Source organism: Drosophila guanche, unplaced genomic scaffold (genome assembly GCF_900245975.1).
Source record: "Drosophila guanche unplaced genomic scaffold, DGUA_6, whole genome shotgun sequence".
NCBI classification, from domain to species: domain Eukaryota; kingdom Metazoa; phylum Arthropoda; class Insecta; order Diptera; family Drosophilidae; genus Drosophila; species Drosophila guanche.
In genome coordinates this window covers 4,325,735-4,346,414 of record NW_022995753.1, presented here as the reverse complement: position 1 = coordinate 4,346,414, position 20,680 = coordinate 4,325,735, and the positions used below count along the sequence as shown (strand labels likewise).

General features: G+C 45.4%; 4 protein-coding genes across 5 annotated transcripts; 3 read left to right on the top strand and 1 right to left on the bottom strand.

Annotated features, from left to right (window-relative positions):
• Positions 1–2,003: 2,003 nt before the first annotated feature.
• On the top strand, positions 2,004–9,122 carry LOC117588313. Of its 2 annotated transcripts, none has more exons than XM_034279505.1 (11): positions 2,004–2,051; positions 2,976–3,554; positions 3,691–4,245; positions 4,314–4,436; positions 4,500–5,483; positions 5,553–5,859; positions 6,334–6,473; positions 6,666–6,671; positions 6,777–7,664; positions 7,739–7,879; positions 7,949–9,122. In XM_034279505.1, exons 2-11 carry the CDS (start codon positions 3,186–3,188, stop codon positions 8,018–8,020), a joined length of 3,585 nt encoding a protein of 1,194 aa, XP_034135396.1. In that variant the 5' UTR covers positions 2,004–2,051; positions 2,976–3,185; the 3' UTR covers positions 8,021–9,122. The 2 variants fall into 2 exon arrangements, with proteins under 2 accessions (XP_034135396.1, XP_034135395.1); XM_034279504.1 differs by having other exon boundaries at positions 4,497–5,483.
• Positions 9,123–10,521: 1,399 nt separating this feature from the next.
• LOC117588299 (nucleoside diphosphate-linked moiety X motif 8) lies at positions 10,522–11,668 on the top strand. The gene is made up of 2 exons (XM_034279482.1): positions 10,522–10,896; positions 10,982–11,668. The coding sequence occupies exons 1-2, from the start codon at positions 10,610–10,612 to the stop codon at positions 11,529–11,531; spliced, it is 837 nt and encodes a 278-aa protein (XP_034135373.1). The 5' UTR covers positions 10,522–10,609; the 3' UTR covers positions 11,532–11,668.
• A 462-nt stretch (positions 11,669–12,130) lies between these two features.
• Positions 12,131–12,663, top strand: LOC117588314 (allergen Tha p 1). Its single transcript, XM_034279506.1, has 2 exons — positions 12,131–12,367; positions 12,444–12,663. The coding sequence occupies exons 1-2, from the start codon at positions 12,172–12,174 to the stop codon at positions 12,584–12,586; spliced, it is 339 nt and encodes a 112-aa protein (XP_034135397.1). The 5' UTR covers positions 12,131–12,171; the 3' UTR covers positions 12,587–12,663.
• A 459-nt stretch (positions 12,664–13,122) lies between these two features.
• On the bottom strand, positions 13,123–20,016 carry LOC117588535 (chloride intracellular channel exc-4). Its single transcript, XM_034279894.1, has 4 exons — positions 19,669–20,016; positions 13,582–14,091; positions 13,399–13,509; positions 13,123–13,305 (listed from the first exon to the last, which is right to left on the bottom strand). Exons 1-4 carry the CDS (start codon positions 19,759–19,761, stop codon positions 13,228–13,230), a joined length of 792 nt encoding a protein of 263 aa, XP_034135785.1. The 5' UTR covers positions 19,762–20,016; the 3' UTR covers positions 13,123–13,227.
• Positions 20,017–20,680: the final 664 nt, after the last annotated feature.

Here is a 20,680-nt window from a genome sequence, read left to right as displayed (position 1 = left end):
TCGCGGGTCGTACTAAATCGTTACTGACACTTCATGTGGCCGCCAGCGCGGACTTAACCCGTGAAACGGAACGAAGCAGTAGTCTGTGGGAGCAGCAGCACCAGCAGCCGCAGCCGCAGCCGCAGCAGAGCCGAGACCCGAGCTCAGAAAATAAAGAAGTGGAAATAAAACACAAATCGCTCGCTCGCTCTCTGTCTCTCTGTCTCTATCGCTCTCTTGCTGGGCCTAAATTCAGCAATTGCCCGTGTTGGCGTTGGCTCTCTTGCGCCTCGTGGTCGTGTTCTCTCTCTTTGGCTTGCGCCGCTCTGTTGGCGCTGCGGAGGGCAGCGTCCAATCGGCTGGCCTTCCGGCTTGCACCGCCTACTTGCTGATTGGCCGCCCGCTGTGTAGGTCAGGGTGGTGGCATGTGGCATGTGGCACTGGCACAGGTACTGCGCCGTCCCATTGGGCGGAGACGGGGCGCACGGCAAGCAGTAAGCCAGTCAATTGGTCCTGGGCCTGGTCCAACAATGCTCTCTCTTACTGCTTCTCTCTTTGCACTCTCTTCGGAGCCCCACGCTGAAAGCCTGTCATCTAAGAGAGCGTTTCGCTGAACGAGCAGGGGTTTTATCCATTCTCGAGAGCAGCACAGCTTATTTTTTTCAGTTTTCCCATGACACAACTACACCCAGAGACCAACTATTTATATCAGTAAATACTTTATCTTTTATCCGAGCGTAAATAATTATTCAAAACTTGTATTATTTCTAGAAAATTAAAACAAACACAAATTGGGTTTACTTTTGAGTTCTCCATAAGTGTTCCTTCCATCTGTTTCAGGATCCACTCGCACTTGGCAGGAGTGATAAGGCGCTATCACTGCGGTCAAGTCGTGTCGAGACGGGGCTTGCGGTCCATGTGAAAATGTGACCGAGCGATCCTATGAACCTTATCTAAAAACCTCACAACAGAGGCATACTGTATTTATTTAATTTGAAATAATTCTAAGCATAACAAACGCGAATAACCTTGTGAGTTATACAGAGTTACTTTACTCTGTGTCTGCAAATACAACAAACTTGAAGCAAAATTGATTTCAATAGCATGTGATCAAAAAGGACTCCTGAGTCATTTGATGTGGTGATTGGTTCGATCCAGAACATGGTAGTCTAAAGAATAGGAGACCAAATGTGGAGCACGGCTGTGAAAGGTCATAAGGTTGAATGAAGAGATATTTCGCTTTTGTGTAAAATTAAATTTACTTATAATAAAGTCATCAGGCGGCGATTGGAGATAAGAGCTTAGATGTAGTTTGACATCATCAGGTGTGGCTTCTGGTATAAGACGAGAGAGAGACAAAGATTGCTTTGCCGAGGACCACTGTACTGGAGTGCATAGCATCACTGGCAACCGAGTCCGAAGTAAGATTGACAGGGGTATGGATTTTTGAGGCAGCTACCAGGCTGGAGGTTCCGACGGCGGATCGACATCCATCTGTGAAGGTTGACCACTAGGAGTAGAAAATGAGTGAGAGTATATAAAAATAAAAGAAAATAAATAAAATCAAAGAAATCGGTGATTAGTTAGCCGATCATGATAATTTTAGCCCCGATTATGTGCGCGCCTTTTTTTTTATTTTCAAATAAGTTAGCATACATGTGTCTCTACATGTTACATACACTTACATACTGAACACAAAGCTCACCTGCTTCCAGAAGGGGTGACTTGAATGAACAATTCAAATGCAAATTTGTAAATTGTAAGGTCATAAGGTATACAATTAAATAAAATAAGTATTTATATTTAGCCAAATTGATTCTTCAATCGGATTAAATTATTGTTTTAGTGCTGAAAGTCTTTGCAAACTATTAATATCAAATAGAACATCAAAATCGAGGAAAATAATTTCAGATTGACGGTATATTTACAGTATATTTTGAAAATGCAAGCGTTAATTTCGGTATATTTCCGAGGGTCTGTCTGTATATCTTATCGATAGTTCCGCGGTCACACTGGACGGTACATCCGCGGTCACACTGGTGAAACATTTGATAAAAAATATGAATTGAACGGTAAATTAGCGACAGGTGTTGTTGTTGTTTTGCTTATGTGCGATGTTGCGTAGCATGTGATCCTTACCGCCGTCCGTGTCCGCGCTCTTGTCCACGACCGCGTCATTTACCGTTGCTGCATCTGTTGTTGTTGTTGTTCGGGTGGGTGGTGTGCGGGCGTCGGCGGAGCTGGTGCTGCCTCTGGCTCTGGCTCTGGTGTTCGTCCACTCATGGAAACAGGAAGAACTAGCTACAGAAAAAAAAAACCAGCAAATTCTATTGATTTTTAACAATGCCATGGCAGTACACACACACACACAAAAAAACCACGCATCGACATCTACACAGGCGCGCAAAGGCATCAATTCGCTGATGTACACACAAACACACACTCCCTACCCTACACACACCCAGATGTGTGTGTGTGTGTGTGTGTGTGTGTGTGTGTGTATTTGCGGTGAAGTAACGTCCGTGCCGTGCCAAACAATCGAAAACAAAGGCGAGACACACACAGCCTGCAACATCCAAGCCCTCCCCCCCAACACCTTCGGCAGGTAGTGGGTGGCTTTGTTGTTGTGTCTGATAGCCAGCCCAGCCTCCTGCGTTTTTCTGCACACTCGAGTTTGTTTTGCCTGCGCGGAACATTTTTGGAGGCCAAGTTTACGTGCGCAATCCACACACACACACACACACTGACAGAGAGCGAGTGTGGAAGGGAGGTGAACACATGGAAGGATACACGTGAAGGCTACGGCTACTGTGTCCCTTGATGACACGATTCGCGGGCCTTGTTATTGGGTTAATTGGCAGCATCAGTCAGCCAGCCAGCCAGCATTGATTTCTCTCTTTCCGTCCCTTACTGGGGCTGTGGCTGCTGCAGTTGCAGTGATTCATCAGTTAGATCATCGAGCCAACTAATTTCCACCTTTGCCACCTCTCCCTTAGGTAGTATCTACTCAGAACGAGGCATGTCAGCAGCAGCAGAAGCAGCAGCAGCAGCGGACGCAGCACTAGAGCAGTAATCCAAGACGGAGAGGAGCATTCACAGACTCAGTTTCAGTCCCAGTTCCAGTTCCAGTACACATCCATACAGCTGAGTTCAAGCAGCAAACCATCCAGCATCCAACGTCCAGCTTATCTACCCCCAGGCAGGAAATGAATTCAAATTCCTGTAGCGACAGCAGCAACGATTCGATGGCCAATCCGCTGCAAATGAACTTTGGACAGCCGCAGATGCAGATGCAGATGCAGTCGCTGCAGCAGGAGCGCTATGTGTGGGAGATGCGAACTCGCAGCCCGAATGTGACGCCTGCCAGCACAGTGCTTAACTCACCGGACCTGAATGCCGAGCTCCCGTATGCGCCGCTGCAGGGCCAGTCGCCGGGACAGTTGTCCATGGGCTATGGGGAAACTGGCGGACAGATGTCATCCTCCTACTACTACCAGCGGCCGCATCTCCATCAGATACGTGTCGGACGAAGTCCGGGCAGCCAGTTCGATGCCCACGAATCATCCCTGCCACAGGTAAGAAAATTCGTTGTGTAACAATCGAATAAGATGTGGGGAAGGAAAAGGAAGTCCTTGCGGGCATTCGTCCATTAATGAATCCCTCCACGAGTTGGCAACCATTCTCATGTATTCTCTTGTAATTCTGTGGCAGGGTCGTGCCAGTCCTGGTTCGCCAACGGATGTGGGCAAGGCCGATGGCCAGTGCCTGAGGGATGGGGAGATTGTTGTCTTCGACGACATTGACACAAACTGGATGAACAAGGCCGCATCGGTGTTGCGCTCAGACAGCCAGGAGGATATACTGAAGGTAACCAAAATGATTGGTCAGCTGCCCATAGCCGAGTACGAGGGATCGCCGCGTCGGTTTGGCAACCAGCCGGCGACAGTGCCAGCGGCAGCAACAAGCAACGCATTGAATAGCGGCTCACGCAAACGACCGCCAGGCTTTCCACAGCGCGTCTCGCCCACCACGAGCGGCAGCGGTGTGGCCGGCAAGGCATCGTCGGGCAATCTGATAGATCTGAATGATCACGAGGAGGACAGCAGGATGGCGGCAGCAGCAAGAGAGAAAACACCAGCATTCGATTATTTATACGAGTTCTCGGAGACGCGCAAGGTGCTGGAGGAGTTCTTCAAGGCCAATCCAGATGATGAGAAACGTTTCGCGGACTACACCACAGAGAGTGGCGATGATGTGCCCAATGCGGTGAGTAGACACACGAATAACGAGAAAAGGATTCCTCCTAAAGAAGCAAGTTTCCTCCTCCTGCATAGCAGCAGCAGCAGCAGGAATATCCGGCAACGACACCCTTGGAGCAAGCATACATTGGCCAGCGGCTGGCTAGGATACCCAAAGAAGAGCTTTATATGGTACATCGTTCGCCCAGCAAGAAGCAGGTGAGACGAAACAGGACTTCTCCAAGGAAAACACTTTGCCAACACATTCTCTTTCCGCAGCAGCAACCCAGCGAGAACAGCGTCTGTGTGCCGATTGTGTACCAGGAGCAGCACAACGATATTGAGCTGTATATCGATTCGAATAGCCGCAGCAGCGGTGATCCGGCGGATACCGAACTGGAGGCGAATCTACGGCGACATTCGCGTAACTTTACCCTCTCGCCGGAGACAACGGACTACGATTCGAACTGCGGCGATCTGGATAGCCTGTCGAATGACATCAACTGCCCCACAGACTATGGCAAGCTGTACACGAGCATGCCCGTGCTGGAGGATGGCCTTAGCAGTGGCCATGCCTCCGATACGGAGAACAATGTGTCTGTTGTTTGTGACAAGCAACAGCAGCAACCCCAACAGCAGCCCGTCCACGAGCACAATGGCAATGCAAATGGCCCGATAAATGGTGAACGACTGGAGAACGAATACAACAACAGTGCCAGTCTGGCGACTGTCACCACGGATGCCTCCCATTCGGCGCTGATAAGTGACTTTGCCTCGCTGCCAATGCCGATGCCACCGCCACTGCCATTGCCACTGCCCTGCACACCGCCGCAAATTGACCTGCCAGACACGAACAGTCACGAACAGTCCATGCAGGCCGAGCAGGCCACAGCAGCCGCCGTAGCTGTGGAAAGCGATTGCTGCCCCATCGAGCAATCCCATTATGGTGCAGTCTATGAAGCAGGCAGTGCCGTCCAACAGTCGGCCACTGCGGCGGTAGAGATCCAGGAGGCAATGAAGGAGATACGCACGGCCCTGCAGCGGGCCAAGACACAGCCGGATAAGCTCAAGTTTTGCGACGAAGTGCTGCCAACCGAGCCGGAGTCCCCCGTGTGGGTGCCGCGCAAATGTGAGGCGGCAGCAATTGGAATAGCAACAGCAGTGCCAGCCCCAGCGGCGCAGGAAGAGGAGCCGGATACCGATCTGGAAACGGATCGATTACTGGGCCAGCAGCGGCACGAGGAGCAGGATTTTTTTTCCGATCTGGTAAATGGCAACTCGATCCATCGTCGTATTCCCATAACTAACTTTCCAAACCTCCCAATTTATGCGCAGTCTCAGGAGCCAGATAGCAATGCCAATGAGGGAACGGAAATAGCCAGCAATGGGCATCTGAATGGCGGCTGCATTGACAACAATAATCCGAAGCCGCAGACCTATTCGACGGCCACCATACGGCAGGGTATCGGCACCTCCCTGACGCCCAATTCGCCGGACATTTGCCAGATTGCGGGCACGGCGGACATAACGATCAGCGGTTCACCGGAGAAGCTGCAGTTCACCAAGAGTCCGACGGGATCCATTAAGTCGCTCAAAGACTCGGCAAATAGCGATAAGAAGGCAAAGTCGCGTAACAAGGAGGGTGAGTGGCGACTCCCTTAGTCGGAACGGAACGAAACGAAACGAAATGACGCCCCCTGCTTTACTTGCTGTTGTTGTGGTTCCATTGATACTGATATCTCCTCTCTCTCTCTCTTTCTCTCAATCTCTCTCTTGAATATCCTATATTTAATATATAATAACATTTCACGCTGCAATCCGCACACCCACTTTCCACCCATTTATTTGTGATGTGTTTATGTGATGTAAGTGTCTCTGTCTACTGCTCTTTCACTCGTTACTCTTTCCCACCGTGTCTACCACCTATCTCTCTCCTTGCCATGTACCTTTTCCTCTCTCTCTATCTCTTTGTTTGTTTTGTGGCTTACGAAGCGTTAAAGCAGCAGCAGGCTAACCTGCCACTGCCTCAAAGTCTCGTGCCACATGCATGCCTCAATGTACTCACTCAATGTACCCTTGGCCACATATCTAATAACCGTTTGTGTCTGTGTTTTAGGTCTATTGGAACCCAAAGTTCTCATCGAGGGGGTGCTCTTCCGAGCCAAGTATCTGGGATCGACGCAGCTCGTGTGCGAGGGTCAGCCCACGAAGTCAACGCGCATGATGCAGGCCGAAGAGGCTGTCTCAAGGATCAAGGTGAGTGATAAAGAGTGAGCCGCCCCCTCCACGCCCCCACACGTATGTATGTACATATGTAGTTCCAGCTCCATCCTAAGTGTAACTTAATGTTAGGCTATCTATTTGCAATAATGTTAAATGTGTGTTGTTGTGTCTAAACTTTCTCTCGTTCGCTTTTCTCGTTCCCTGCTGCGCATTCCCTTTGAATAGGCTTTGGTAAGAGATTGTTTCGATCGTTAATCCCACCACCCACACCCCCAAAAACAAGCACAGGTTTGGGCATATTTATGAAATTTTTGTACATTTTTATACACCATACAGGCACCCGAGGGCGAGAGTCAGCCGAGCACGGAGGTGGATCTGTTCATATCAACCGAGAAGATAATGGTGCTAAACACAGACCTCAAGGAGATCATGATGGATCATGCCCTGCGCACCATTTCTTACATTGCCGACATCGGGGATCTGGTGGTGCTGATGGCCCGTCGCCGGTTCGTGCCCAACAGTTTGGGCGATTCAAATCCTAGCCCCAGTCCAAATCCGCTTGGAGATGTGTCCAATCCGACTGTGTCGGTGTCGGTGTCGGCCAGCGATGCAGCTGACTCCTCGCCACCAAAGGAGCCCTTACAGGCGCTGCACAGCAAGCACAATCGCACACCGAAGATGATCTGCCATGTGTTCGAGAGCGATGAGGCTCAGTTCATAGCCCAGTCGATTGGCCAGGCCTTCCAGGTGGCCTACATGGAGTTCCTCAAGGCCAATGGCATCGAGAACGAGAATCTGGCCAAGGAGATGGACTACCAAGAGGTGCTCAACAGTCAGGAGATCTTTGGCGATGAGCTCGAGATATTCGCCAAGAAGGAGCTCCAGAAGGAGGTTGTCGTACCCAAGGCCAAGGGCGAAATTCTTGGCGTTGTCATCGTCGAATCCGGCTGGGGCTCCATGCTGCCCACGGTCGTGATTGCCAATCTAATGTCCACCGGGGCCGCAGCCCGTTGCGGGCAGCTGAACATTGGCGACCAGCTGATAGCCATTAATGGCATGAGCCTAGTCGGTCTGCCGCTCTCCACCTGCCAGAGCTACATACGCAATGCCAAGAATCAAACTGCCGTCAAGTTTACCGTCGTGCCCTGTCCCCCAGTCGTTGAGGTGAAGATACTGCGGCCCAAGGCCCTCTTCCAGTTGGGTTTCAGTGTCCAGAATGGCGTGGTAAGAGAACAAGAATCCTTCATCCCTTTTCGAACGATTTCTTCTACTAACTGAATGATTCTTTCCATCTGCAGATCTGCAGTCTGCTGCGCGGTGGCATTGCCGAGCGCGGCGGTGTCCGTGTGGGTCATCGCATCATCGAGATTAACAATCAGAGTGTTGTGGCCGTACCCCATGATACCATTGTCAAGCTCCTGTCATCATCTGTGGGCGAGGTAAGCGCAGGCATTCTGTTTCCAGTTTTCTCACTTTTGTCATTGGAAACATTTTTCGATTTTGTTTAGATCCTTATGAAGACCATGCCCACGTCCATGTTTCGTTTGCTCACTGGCCAAGAGACGCCTATCTATATATAAAAAAAATATATGAATCTGCTCACACACGACCTGCCCCCCTGCCCGTCGCACTTCGTTATAGTACACTCCGTGTACTGAACGGACCTGCAAATGCACTCTCCAATTGGAATCACTCGCTAGCAAGGGCAATCTCTGTGTATAATCGATCCTAAAACGAACTCCTAATTGACGAGCGAGCTCAAAATTGATCAACTTTAAGTGGAGCAGCATTAAAGCCGCAATGCATGGCCATTGTTATCGTTATGGATAACAAAAGTTCAACAATCGATTTGAACATAGCAAAAAGCAGCTTTAAATTTGAATGCCTCCGATAAAAACGAAACAATGTAAATGGAAGTAACTTTCGATGTAACTCGATTATTTCGAAACAGTGTCGAAGCCCGAAGGAATGGAAGGAATAATCAGTCTCACCCAATGTTTGCTTCTTGGTTGCTTGGCTTCTCTTTCGTTACAGTTCGCGTTGCTCTTTGCCCTTCTTTGTATATGAAAAAGACTGAATTTTGAGAGAGTGTGTTCGTGAGTGCGTGGATGGATTGGTCTGTGTGGGTGTGGGTGTGGGTGTGGGTGTGCTACTCAGTGTCTGTGTACAGCAGAGTACTAAAATTGTAAAGTACTCAACCTCAGCGTCCTGTCTACTGGGTCTTGTGTCCCAGAACCCAGTAAGCAGTACCCAGAACACACCCCTCCCTCGTGTAGAACAATAGTTTAAGCATTCGATTGAATTTACTTACTTGCAAGCAACTACAATTATTGTATTAACTTCTATGATATGATTTCCATGTAAATGAACCCTAAGGCTTACCGTATTTAATATTATTTTTTAACTACATTTATAATTTTGATGAAGAGGAAACAAAAAAAAACAATTTATGCCAAAAAAGAAATACGCTATAAGGGAATATTTACGCGATAAGCTGAGATTTCGTTGAATTTTTATTGTATAGAGAGAGAGCCGTTATGGATTATTATTGCAATACCGGAGATATCATAATTATATTTATAGCCTAGCATAAGTAACCAAAGCCATGCATGCCTGCAAAACAACCACAAAGCCCGCAAAAATACCACAACAAAATAAACAAAACAAAATTGAAAACAAAAAATGCATTTAAGAGCGTCAAAGTTAAGCGAATGTTTAAGATTCTGTCTGTATCTATCTACTATCTGTTTATGTACACAGCACACTTCTCGATCGATCGAATTAATGCAATACACACGAGATACATACGTACATATGTACGTACATGAAAACATATATGTATGTACATATGTATGTGCGCACGGTTTGCATGGGAGTCTCTGTATCTGTATTTGATATAAACATGAATCGAAAACAATAAGCAAAACAGCAAAAGTAATACGAAGAACAATAATTTCAGCATTGTCTAGTTTTTGTTAAGCGAGAGAGGATACATACATACACATTTATGTATATGTATAAGAAATGGATGGACAGCAGCAAGAAAAGGATAGCGAGAGAGAGAGAGCTTATTTTTGCATATTTAAAAACAAAGAAGATAACGATGAAGAGAGAGATGAACAAAGCAAACAGCAAATTAACAAAAAGCTAATATTGAAATCCACACTTAGGCATACATATGTACATATGTATGTATGTTATTAATCTAAATGGAAATGACTAAAGAATATTCTAAATATTTCAAGTGCAGGTGACAAAAAAAAAAGAAATTACAAAATAAATAATTAAACACAAGTTAATAATATTTATATATATGTATACATACTTCTGATCGCCATTCGGAAGTGCAGGCGCAATATTTTTGCAAATACACAAGCGAACACACAACACACACACACACACAATCCACAAGACATTCAATTTAATGAATACATTTCGAAACCTATGTATTTATGTATGTACTTGGGACACAGCATCACCAAGGAAAGTCTAAAACTCTCTGCTACTGCGCCTCTAACTAACTTCTAAAACCAAACACTAATCGTATACTACTTAATGCAATTTATTTATTAATATTTAACACGTGACAGAATACAAAAAACAAAACAAAAATGGAACAACAAGAAATAAACTACATTTATACACAAAAACAAACTCAATTCTTTAGAAGGTTTCGGGTTGATCGGATACAGTAGCTTTCTGTATGCTTCGCCCTTTAATCTTGATTTCCTCAATGAGCAAGAGTAAGTTCGTAGTTTTTTTGGCATCCCAAAACCCTTTCAAATGTTCCCTTCAAACCAAATACCCAAAACTATCACCAAGCTTAACTCATGCAGCACAAAACCCCAAACCAATGGAGCCAAATGCTTGCACAGGACACTAACCCCACAATATATCGATTTGCCGGTTCATACAAGCCAAGTGGCGCTCTCTGTAGGCTTATGGAGAACTCGTGGCGCCACCTCTGGCAAGATTCGGGACCTGAGAATAGCGTTCCCTCCGCCAGAGGCGCTTTTCTGGTCCGTGTTTCCCCAGACTATTTTCGGAAATATAGAAAAGTCTATCGATGGTTTAGCCGATTGTTGTTTACATCATTTCTTGGTTTGTTAAATCCGATTTTTGGCAAATATTATTGGTTTTGTTTGTTTTTTTGCCAGACACCAAGGTATATGATGTCGTTGGCCACTGCATACTCGGCGCGCCAGCGGATGCAGCGTCTGTTGAGGACAACAATTTGCCACCTTAGCTCCTCAGCGACCGTTGCCTCAGAGCGAACCGATAGCCAGCTGTTGACCGCCTACGAGTATGCGGCCCTTGTATCGCCGGAGCAGCAAAAGCGCTGCATGGAAAAGATGCGCAATCTGCCGGCCTTTCCCCGACCAAAATCCCTGACACCCACTAGGCGCGAAAAGCTATCGGCCTCCGTGCTCATTGCTCTTTGCCAGGAACGGGGCACGTAAGTGGCGGCACAGGCGTGTGTATGTTTACCCGTCCGGATATCGCGACTCCAACCACGATGACCATTCTCTTCCGCCTTTCAGGGACGAGATTTCGCTGCTTTATACGCGCCGCTCCCGACACTTGCGTAGTCACAGCTTTCAGATCTCCTTTCCGGGCGGGAAACGTGACGAAAGCGACGAGAGCTACGTGGACTGTGCCCTGCGCGAGACGGAAGAAGAAATCGGTCTGCCTCGCGATCGCATCCAGGTGTGGGGGGAGGCAAAGCCCTTATATTTGCCCCTAACCTCGGCCATTGTGCCTGTGGTCGGCTTTGTGGCCGACTTTCACATCTCTGAGCTGCGTCTGAACTGGGAAGAGGTTGAGGAAGCATTCAGCATACCGCTCAACTCATTGATGGCACCCAAGGCGGCACGGCACACGCAATTCCGCAGCGGCTACAGCAGCCCTGCCTTCGTGGTCGATCAGTACCGCATCTGGGGAATCACTGGCTACCTGACCCACGTCTTTCTGCACTGTCTGCTGCCCCCCAGCCAGCTGCCCGACTCCCTCAAGACAAATATAAAATTTGTGCGACCCTTCAAAACTCCCCCAAAGCCAAGGCATCGTTCGGACCCATCAATGGCCAGCTAGTTGAGAACTCGTACTCGGGCCAATTCCACTCAATCCGATTCGAGTTGGCCAAAGAGGTCCTGTCCTGTTTGTTGTTATGTACAGACTATTTTTGTTGTAAAATTGAATAAAAACGTTGCTGATGTTTACATTCCGTTCGAAGATATTTGATATTATTCCCACAGAGTCGCAACGATGGGCCTTGCGATTTACTGATTTTCATTGCAAATTAAAACTAAATTCTTTTGAATGGAAGATCAGTGGGAAGGGAAACCCTTGGTGGTTTAGCAGTTTCTTGATTAATTTGCTATTGGGAGTCCAAAGTAAAAGCTCTTAAAAGTTTTCTGCTAATTATTTTGTACGGCAACAATCGCGAAGATTGAATAGGGATCTATCTGGATATTCATTAAATTGTTGTCTACAACGATTGGTGCTTTTGCCGTCGCACTTGAGATTTCGATTCCTATCCGTAACTGGATGGGATGATGACTCGTACGTACCGAGTATATGTGATGTGAGATATTTGATGGCATTCCGAGGTCCAGCCAGCCTCTTTTGCGCATGCACGAATAAATGGGATACACAGTTTCTGGCCACCGTTCAGATATGTACACAGACAGTAGTCAGTTAGTCATACAGTCGCGTATTCGAAGGAGTAGTGATGCTTTCATTAAATAAAAATCAGGCGCAGTTTTTGGTTCTTTATTTTATTTTCTTCATCATTTTTATCTCATCAAAGGCGCAAGCCGAAGAGAGAAATATTAATAAGCTGCTGAATAACCAGGTCGTTGTCAGTCGCCAGATAATGTGCATTCTTGAGAAGAGCGAATGCGACCAATTGGGCCAGCAACTTAAAGGTAGCGCAAATACATCCAAAATTTGTCAACTGCGATGCCAAAGTAAGAATCATAAATCTTATTCAATATATTTCAGCTGCCCTGCCAGAAGTTATAACCAGAAAGTGCAGGAACTGTTCGCCCCAACAGGCTCAAAAGGCGCAAAAGCTGACAACATTTTTACAAACAAGATACCCCGATGTCTGGGCGATGCTTATAAGAAAATACCAAAGTGTCTAAATATACATACTACCACAGGCTATTTATACCCATGAATGAATTCAAAAATAAAATCGTAGTATCGTAAAATTGCCAAATTACTTCCGCATTTTGTTCTGGTCAGTTTTCCGTGACAAAAACATCTCCGTATATATTTGTGGAAGTGTCTGTAAAATGTCTGGCATCGGCTTGGTGCTGGCCATGCTCCACGAGAACCCAAACCCAGTTGTAACGCACAAAAGAAAAAGATTCGACGGGACGGGTAAGTTTGTCTCGCCGCGCCCCGGATATCCGTCACGCCAGACTCTGGTTGGGGAACCAACAAGCACAACATAGCACAACTACTTCCACTAGGCCAGCCAAAACGAAAGGATGCAAACACTATCCACACAAATGCCCAAGACACTATTGTTGAACCAATTGAAGCTTTTCAGCAGAGCATACACATCTGGGTTGATAACGTAGTTGATATTCAACTATTTTATTTATATTGTTTGTTTAATTAGCATACGCTTGACAGCCCTGGAAGAGGCCTACATCATACAAAAATACTTAAATCGCGATTCAAATCAGAAACCATGAAAATCGGTCCAGCCATTCTAGAGTTATAAGTGGTCGATTTAACACGATCCTGTTTTATATATGTATTTAGATATATAGTTTTACTCCGAAATATCAATTGGAATGGATGTGGTAAACGTCGGCGTCTCCAGCTCCTCGTGCTTCTTCATTTTGAGACTCTACACGAAAAAGCGTGGGGCAAATGGAAAGGTGTACAATTAGTAAACATAAATAGTTGATCGAAAACGCCTTTTAGTTGATTAATTCCCCACCTGTTGCAGCTTGTAGTGATTGATAATGTCCTGGTCGGCCGGGCACGATTGTGTGAAGGCATCCAGCTGATACATGTGATACATGTAACGCCACAGCGCTGTCAAGTGTGTCTGTGTGCAAGGAATGATATCATTGGGATTAGGTTCAAGGTTCAAGGATCAATGAAGTATTTATCCACTTACTGGGATCTCAAAGTCCACAAAGTATTTGCCAGCCACACGAATGTGCTGGAGACGTGGCATCAGCTCACAGTCGAAGCAGCACATGGTGTCGCCCGTGAGGAAGCGTGTATTGCGATTGGCCAAATGATCGTTGATCTTCTTGAGGTGCGACAAGAGGGCATTGTTCTTGGCATCGTCCTTCTTCACCAGCATCAGCTTCAACTTCACATACAGATTCTCGATCAGTGTGGCCACCTCCTTGTCCTGCACAAACAGATTATACCCGCCGGGTATATTCTTCATAATGTGACGCTCGATCTTCTCGTTCTCCAGTATGGCCAGGCCATTGTCAATCAGAATGGGCGGATGAGTGGCCTCGAAGTTGGTGCGAAAATCTGGCGGCGGCTTCTGCATATCCACTGTGGTCACCTTCAGGCTGATTGTCTTCAGCTCGGCCAGCAGATACAGATCCATGAAGTACTCCTGACAGAACAGGCAGGCACCCTTGCGGCGTCCATCGATGGTGGAGGCCTGTAAAAAAAATCGCAAAATTAGTCAATGTGGGTCAAATGTGTTTTTCCGTAACTGTTTGCCTAATAGGAAATTTAGCTTGCATAATGACGAGCTCGGTCGCTGACTTCGCGTGCCGCCAATTACCGATAAATAAATCAAATAAAAGTTTTCAACATAATTTCAGTCATGTGACATCATCATCACATCACCACCACCACCACCATCATGATCAGAGCTCTGACGCTGCCAAGAATGAGTAATTGGAGGAGGAGACTCTTTGCCAGCAGGAAGTCGATTTGGGCCCGGTCTCGGACCCAGAGCCTTGCTCTGTTATATTCTGCATCAGTGCATTGCCAAGGCCAGTAGCAAAAGTCAGTCAGCGGCGACAGGCAGCACATGTTCATCAAGTGACTACGATGACATCATCATCGCATCAAATGACAGTGTGTGCGTGCGAGCGAGAGGTTGGTTTACTTGTCGATTTCCACTGCCTTGCCTTTCCCGTTGTTGCCGTTTTTCTGTCGACAGCCGGCTTAACTTCAATGGCAATCAATGTGTGCGTTAGATAAGCATTCAGCATTCTTGTTTGCCTTTTACACAGCAGTCAGTTGATTGGAGAACAAAACCCACAACCGCAACAACATAACGAAAACGTTTTCGTTTTTATTTTCTTTGTTATTATCCAAAAGGCTGTTGTTAGCTTTTGAATCATTTTTAAAATTCCTCGATCAAAGGAAGTACGCTATCTGCAATCATTCTGACGAACATTAATCGATTAAACTCGATAATAGTTGGCGCGTTAACTCCGACTAAAACTTTACACGCCTGAATTCCCAAACAATTAAATTATAATTCCTAATATCTACATATGTCGTTAATTAGCATTTGGCCTGTGTGTTAATGGCTTAATGGGCCGCACAGACCCACAGACACACAGAGAGCAAACCCAACCCACATGGCCCCCAGCAGCATAATCAACCACAACAACAACAGCAACACAATGGCAACCCACAAACACTGTGGGAGCGCAGCAAGCGGTGGTTTTTGTTTTTGTTTTTGTTTTTTTGCTCGTATCAATTTCGCTTTGGAGCTTATTTCTTTCTTTTTATGTTAACAAAGCAGAGTAGCGTAGACTATGTTATTAACTGTGCTTTTCTGGATACGATACACACAACACACACGACCCACACGTACGCATGTACCATTAACCATGCACGCAAACTTCATACATACAGTCTGGTCTCCATCCATTACATTCCCCAATGACCCCGATTACATGCGGGGCATTTATTTGATGTATCTTCTTTTAGCCTCATTTGCCATTTGCTTTGGCTTTGGCTTTTCCTCCATCAGCTAGCAATATGAATTGCAAAAGCGCAAATTGTACAATAAATGTGTGGCAACGCCAAAGGTCAGTCAGTCGAGTCAGTCAGACAATCGGGCAATCTTGCTGCTGCTGCAACTTGACGCTTTCAAAATAGAAATGACGAGAGAGAAGAGACGGCAGCAGAAAAAATAACACCAAAAGCAGTTAGCAAATGTCAAGTGCCATTCACATGCACATCTACATTCACACACTCGTCTACATATATGGCACTTCTGGCTAATAATATCCACACACACACACTCAAGCACACCTCGAGAGGTAGGGTACCTTGCCAATAAAAACTGTAGATCTGTGTACAACATTTTCGTTGGAAATACATAAATTATGGACATATATTTATGTACATCTGACTGCCTCTCCTCACCTTGTTCCAAGCCAATCCCCGGTTCCCGTATTATGTGCTTGTTATTGCAAATAAAGCTAGCATTGATCCTATATCTACGTTTCTCAGGTATTGCATAATATTTACTGTTCTGTAAACAAGTTTGTTCGATCGGATTTTAGGGTTACTTTAATTACTTCTTACTCTGTTTGGCTATTATAAATAAATAAAACTAACATAAATGGAACATTCCAAGTCTGCCTCTGTCTCGCTAGCTCACATTCTCCCATTATATTTATTGACGGCCGGCAGTTATGTCGCTGCTTTGTATGCCTTTTCAATTGTAAATTTGTGGAGCGATAAGATAAAAACCATGGCAAGAAAAGAAAATACAAAAACACAAAACTAAAGTAAAGTCAAATAAAATAAAAAAAGTGTTTGCTGTGTGCCAACAGCAACAACAAATCATAAATAAAAACGAAAATGAAATTAAATAGTTGTTGGCGGGCATCGCGCACCGGGCACCCCTACCCCTCCTGTCTGACTGTCTCTGCCGCCCCGCGTGGCGTTATTTTTGGAACCGGTTCGCCGACAGCTGCAGAACGCAATCATTCCGTTTTCAGATGATGACGATCCTCAATGGGGATGGGAGTGCAAATGGGAGTGAGGGAGGGTCGACTGGGACGGGGGGTACATACATAGTATGTCAGCCTTGAGGAGAGCTTTTCTTCACATGCCACAACGCGATTCTACCGATTTCACCGATTCGTTTTGGGCCACATACAGGCACATACAGCAGATACATTCGTACATGCATATGTTTGTATGCATACTTTGATATCTTATCAAGCACGGGCGGAAGCCTCCGTGATGAAGTAATGGCCAAAATAATACAACAAAAAATATAATCAACACTAAGTGACGAGGGGGGTGGGGTGCATGCATGATATGTTTTTTGGGTGTGCTATAAACGTGAGTTTCGCACTTGCATACATATCTTCCGCCCCACAAATTGGTAATGGGCTAATGGGTCTTTCCGTCACCCTCGCCACTTTTAACACCCGCGCACTTCTCCACTGGCCTTCTTGTTATTTATGAAAACTGGAGCGGTAATCAATTTGTAGAATTCATTCCACCACCGCGACTTAATGGGTTCCACCACAGCAGAAGCAGCAAAATGTGGACTTGCATCAAATTAGCCCACAATTACGGTTAAATTAAATAGCAAATATGCTAACAAACATCTTTGCAGTATAGAAATACCTTACTGCAAGGGTAAAACAATAACAGAAATTTGTCAATGAAATCCACACGCCATCCACAGCAAAAAAAAAGTAACAGACAGTTGTCAATGGGTGGCGGGGGAGCGGAACCTATGAAGGTGGAATGAGGAGAAGCAGAATCTGTGTGGGTGGAAGTAGAGTAGAAGCAGAAGCAGAAGCTAAGGCTAAGACGGAGTATGAGGAGGAGACGATGTGATTCACGATAAACATTTGCGTGTTTTCTGCACACTCGAGAAAACATGCATATGCATTGCATACATGCATATGGATTCATGTGTACATTGACTAACAGCACGTGGAGGCGTGAAGAAGACAACAAATCAGTTGGTTCAACTGTCATCTCAGCATGCACAAACAAAAACACTGAATTGGGTACCGCATACAGTTGTGGTCAACGTTCTAGTGCAGTTCTGGGAGGTTTTAGTACGTTTATTCATCAATTTGAACTTTGCTTTGGTAGATATTAAGATTGTGAAGATTTTGCATTGACCTCAGCTGTATGGACTGCAACAGCTACAGCTTCAGTTTCTCTCTCTTCGCTTGGAGTAGCAACAAAGAAGCGCATTTTCCTCAACTTGGACAATTGTTATCGTTTGTAAAGGGCGCCCTCAACAAAAAGGCCTTAAATTAGTTTAAGTGGATCGCGAAAACATACTCTTACATGCATCTGTACTTACATACATATATACTGCATAAGAAGGGATCGTTTCAAATCGGAATCGTTTAAGGAAGGAAAATATGTTTGTCCCCCCACCCATCTTTGCAATGTTTCTTTTGTTTTGATTCGATGCCAATTTGGGGCATCTTTTCAGATCTCGCGTGGGCGATGACTCCGAGACTCCAATTCCGAACTCTGCACGAGGAGGCTTTGGCTCTGGCTTTGTCGCGAAGTGGCGGGGAGGGCAGGGGCAGGGAGGCGAAAAAGTGCACACGAGAAAAACCTGTTTAGCGTTCAATGATTGTTTTGTTAGCTGCTTTTCCTCACCCCGTCCCGCGCTTTGTCTCTCTGTGGAAACAACAAAACCATTTGTGTTTGTTTGTTGCCTGCACGCGCGGAACAGAGAGGCATGCCACACCATCACATCACCCCAACTACAGCAGCTCCGAGTGCTGCTTCCAGTGCTTACTTTCCTTCCCGCTCTTAAATTGAACTTTCACTTTTCATTTTTTTTTTGCTTTTCGCTGTAAATGGAAATGGCTTTCCTATGTGCGAATGCGCTTTTCGTGTTGGTTATGTCAAAGATGCTTCTCGGCTGCTGGCTGGAAAAGTGCTGAGCTGAGCATTCCAGTCTACAGGCAACAGGTGCGCGCGCGCCTCGCATCCACTTTCTCTGGCAACAGGAAAAGGGAGTGGGGCTATTGCTCATTGGATTGGGACAGGGACTGTGACTGTGAGTGGAAATAGGGCTGGGTTTTGGACCTCATGGAGCCGAATTAGTCATGCACTGTAAGACTTTTCGAGAGGTGCGGCCCTGTGGCGTGGGATGGACTGATGGATGGTTGTTTTAGGTTGCTTTTAGATTGGCGGAGGAGGTGTCAGAGAGGGCCGACCAATAGAATCAACAATCCAAAGTGTGTTCCGAAAATAATCACAAATTACTTTGGCAAATAAAGCGGACACATGGCTCCCCCAGTGATGCGCCAGGCAAAAGGTATGACGAATGCCCCCAACAAGTTTAGAAATCACTCAAAGATAAATAAAAGAAGCCAAGAACTGTGTTTGGGACTTGTGTCAGCATTTTGTTGAGCAATTGCCGCAAATGGGAAGCATGATTAAGAGTTTTGGAAGCAGGAGATAAGAATAGAACCGCACAGAAATACGTTACGATCCACAGTTGCAGCCTTCCACACTCTTACACACGCATACACAAATCAACAGGCCAGCAGGCCATGGTGTATGTGTGTGTGTGTGTGTGTGTGCTCTCGCTGATGGTAGGGAGGGAAGGAAACCGGTTTTGGCGATGCTTAGAAACCACAAAAACAGCACACACAAAAGGGGGGCGTGCAAGAGAGGGCTGATGATAAAAGGGGAGAAGCTCTGGGCTCTGGCTATGACTCTGGGCGCTGCTTGCTGACTCTGGCAAAAGACAAATAAAACCCAAAAGCAGAAATGAAATGGACATAATGAATATACAATTCTGTTTCTTGTGACACACACACGCACAAACACTCAACACATAGAAGATGAAGAAACAGAAGAGGCAGACACAGAAGTGGCCAGAAACGGCAGTTTCAAGGTGTATTTATTTAAAGTGACGCATTGCTAAAGAACACTCTTACAATAGTTTTGCCCCATTCTGCATCGAATTGTATCCACAACGTGCCAGAAGGATTGCGAGACCTATTTTCATATATGACAAACAAAATAAACATACTTGGGAGAGCGGAGAGAGACTTCATCACCTCATTCAAATACACCTTGGTACACCGTTCTTTTTGTCTTTGTTTGCTTTTGCATTTGCTCTGCCGACGCCTGACAGCGCTGCATTTTCACTTTGTGGCATGGAATTTTTTTTGCAAATTTAAATGAAAACCCAGTTAATACATGCATACCCATGCTTGTATTTATGAATGTATGCAAATATGACCAAAATAACACCTACCTTGATGATCAGCTCTATCTCGGGAACATCGAATTTGCTGCTGCCGTTTGTCGCCTCCTGCTGCGGCTGCGTCTCAACGTCGGCGCTGGACATGGTTCGCTTCTTATTCTTCTCTTCGCTTACAGCGTTCTGTGGAAAGGTTTATCCGCGTGACGGGGTGCGTACGTGCGTGTGTGTGTTTGGCTTTTCGCTTTTGTTGTGCTAATTTTTGTATTTGCTAATACTCGATAAATGTACACACAATCACTGAATGGGGAAACAGACACACTCACTGCAACAAAATATCTATGATTGCTGTCAATTTCTCGCACTTGTGTGCATAAGCGCAGTCAAAGTCAAAAAAATAAAATAAACAGTATAACCTAGGGTTGTCAAATATATATTAAAATATCAATATATCGATGTTTTTCAACTAAAAATATATTTATATCGTAATTTTTCCCAAAATATCAATATACTTTTATGTTTTTGCGATATTTTTTTATATTTTAAGTTCTGTAACTAACCACAAGATCTATATATATAAGGTATATTGTATTTGTGCACACAAGTGGATGTAGGAAATGTTTATTTTCTCAGAGTGTTCTAGAAAAATGGGAAAGTGCAATTTCAGCAGTAGTGGTGGTTGTTGTGAGAAAGTGGAATAAGGATTAAAGATGCTAAAAACATATATATGTAAGGTATCTGTTTTCTTTATGGGAGTTATTTATTTCCTATGCGCATGGAATTGAATTTTTGCAAGTATATACAAGTAAAATAATATCATATATATCGATGTTTTTGCAGTGATATGATTTTGATATTTTTTCCAAGCAAAATGTATCACCGATAAGATATTTTTTAAATATTTGACAACCCTGGGGTGACCGCGGACGTACCGTCCAGTGTGACCGCGGAAATATCGATGAAACATACCGACAGAAACTCGGAAATATACCGAAATATACCTTTGCATTTTCATTTTTTGTGTTTCTTGATATTACTAGCTAGTTAGCTAAAACAATAATTTTAT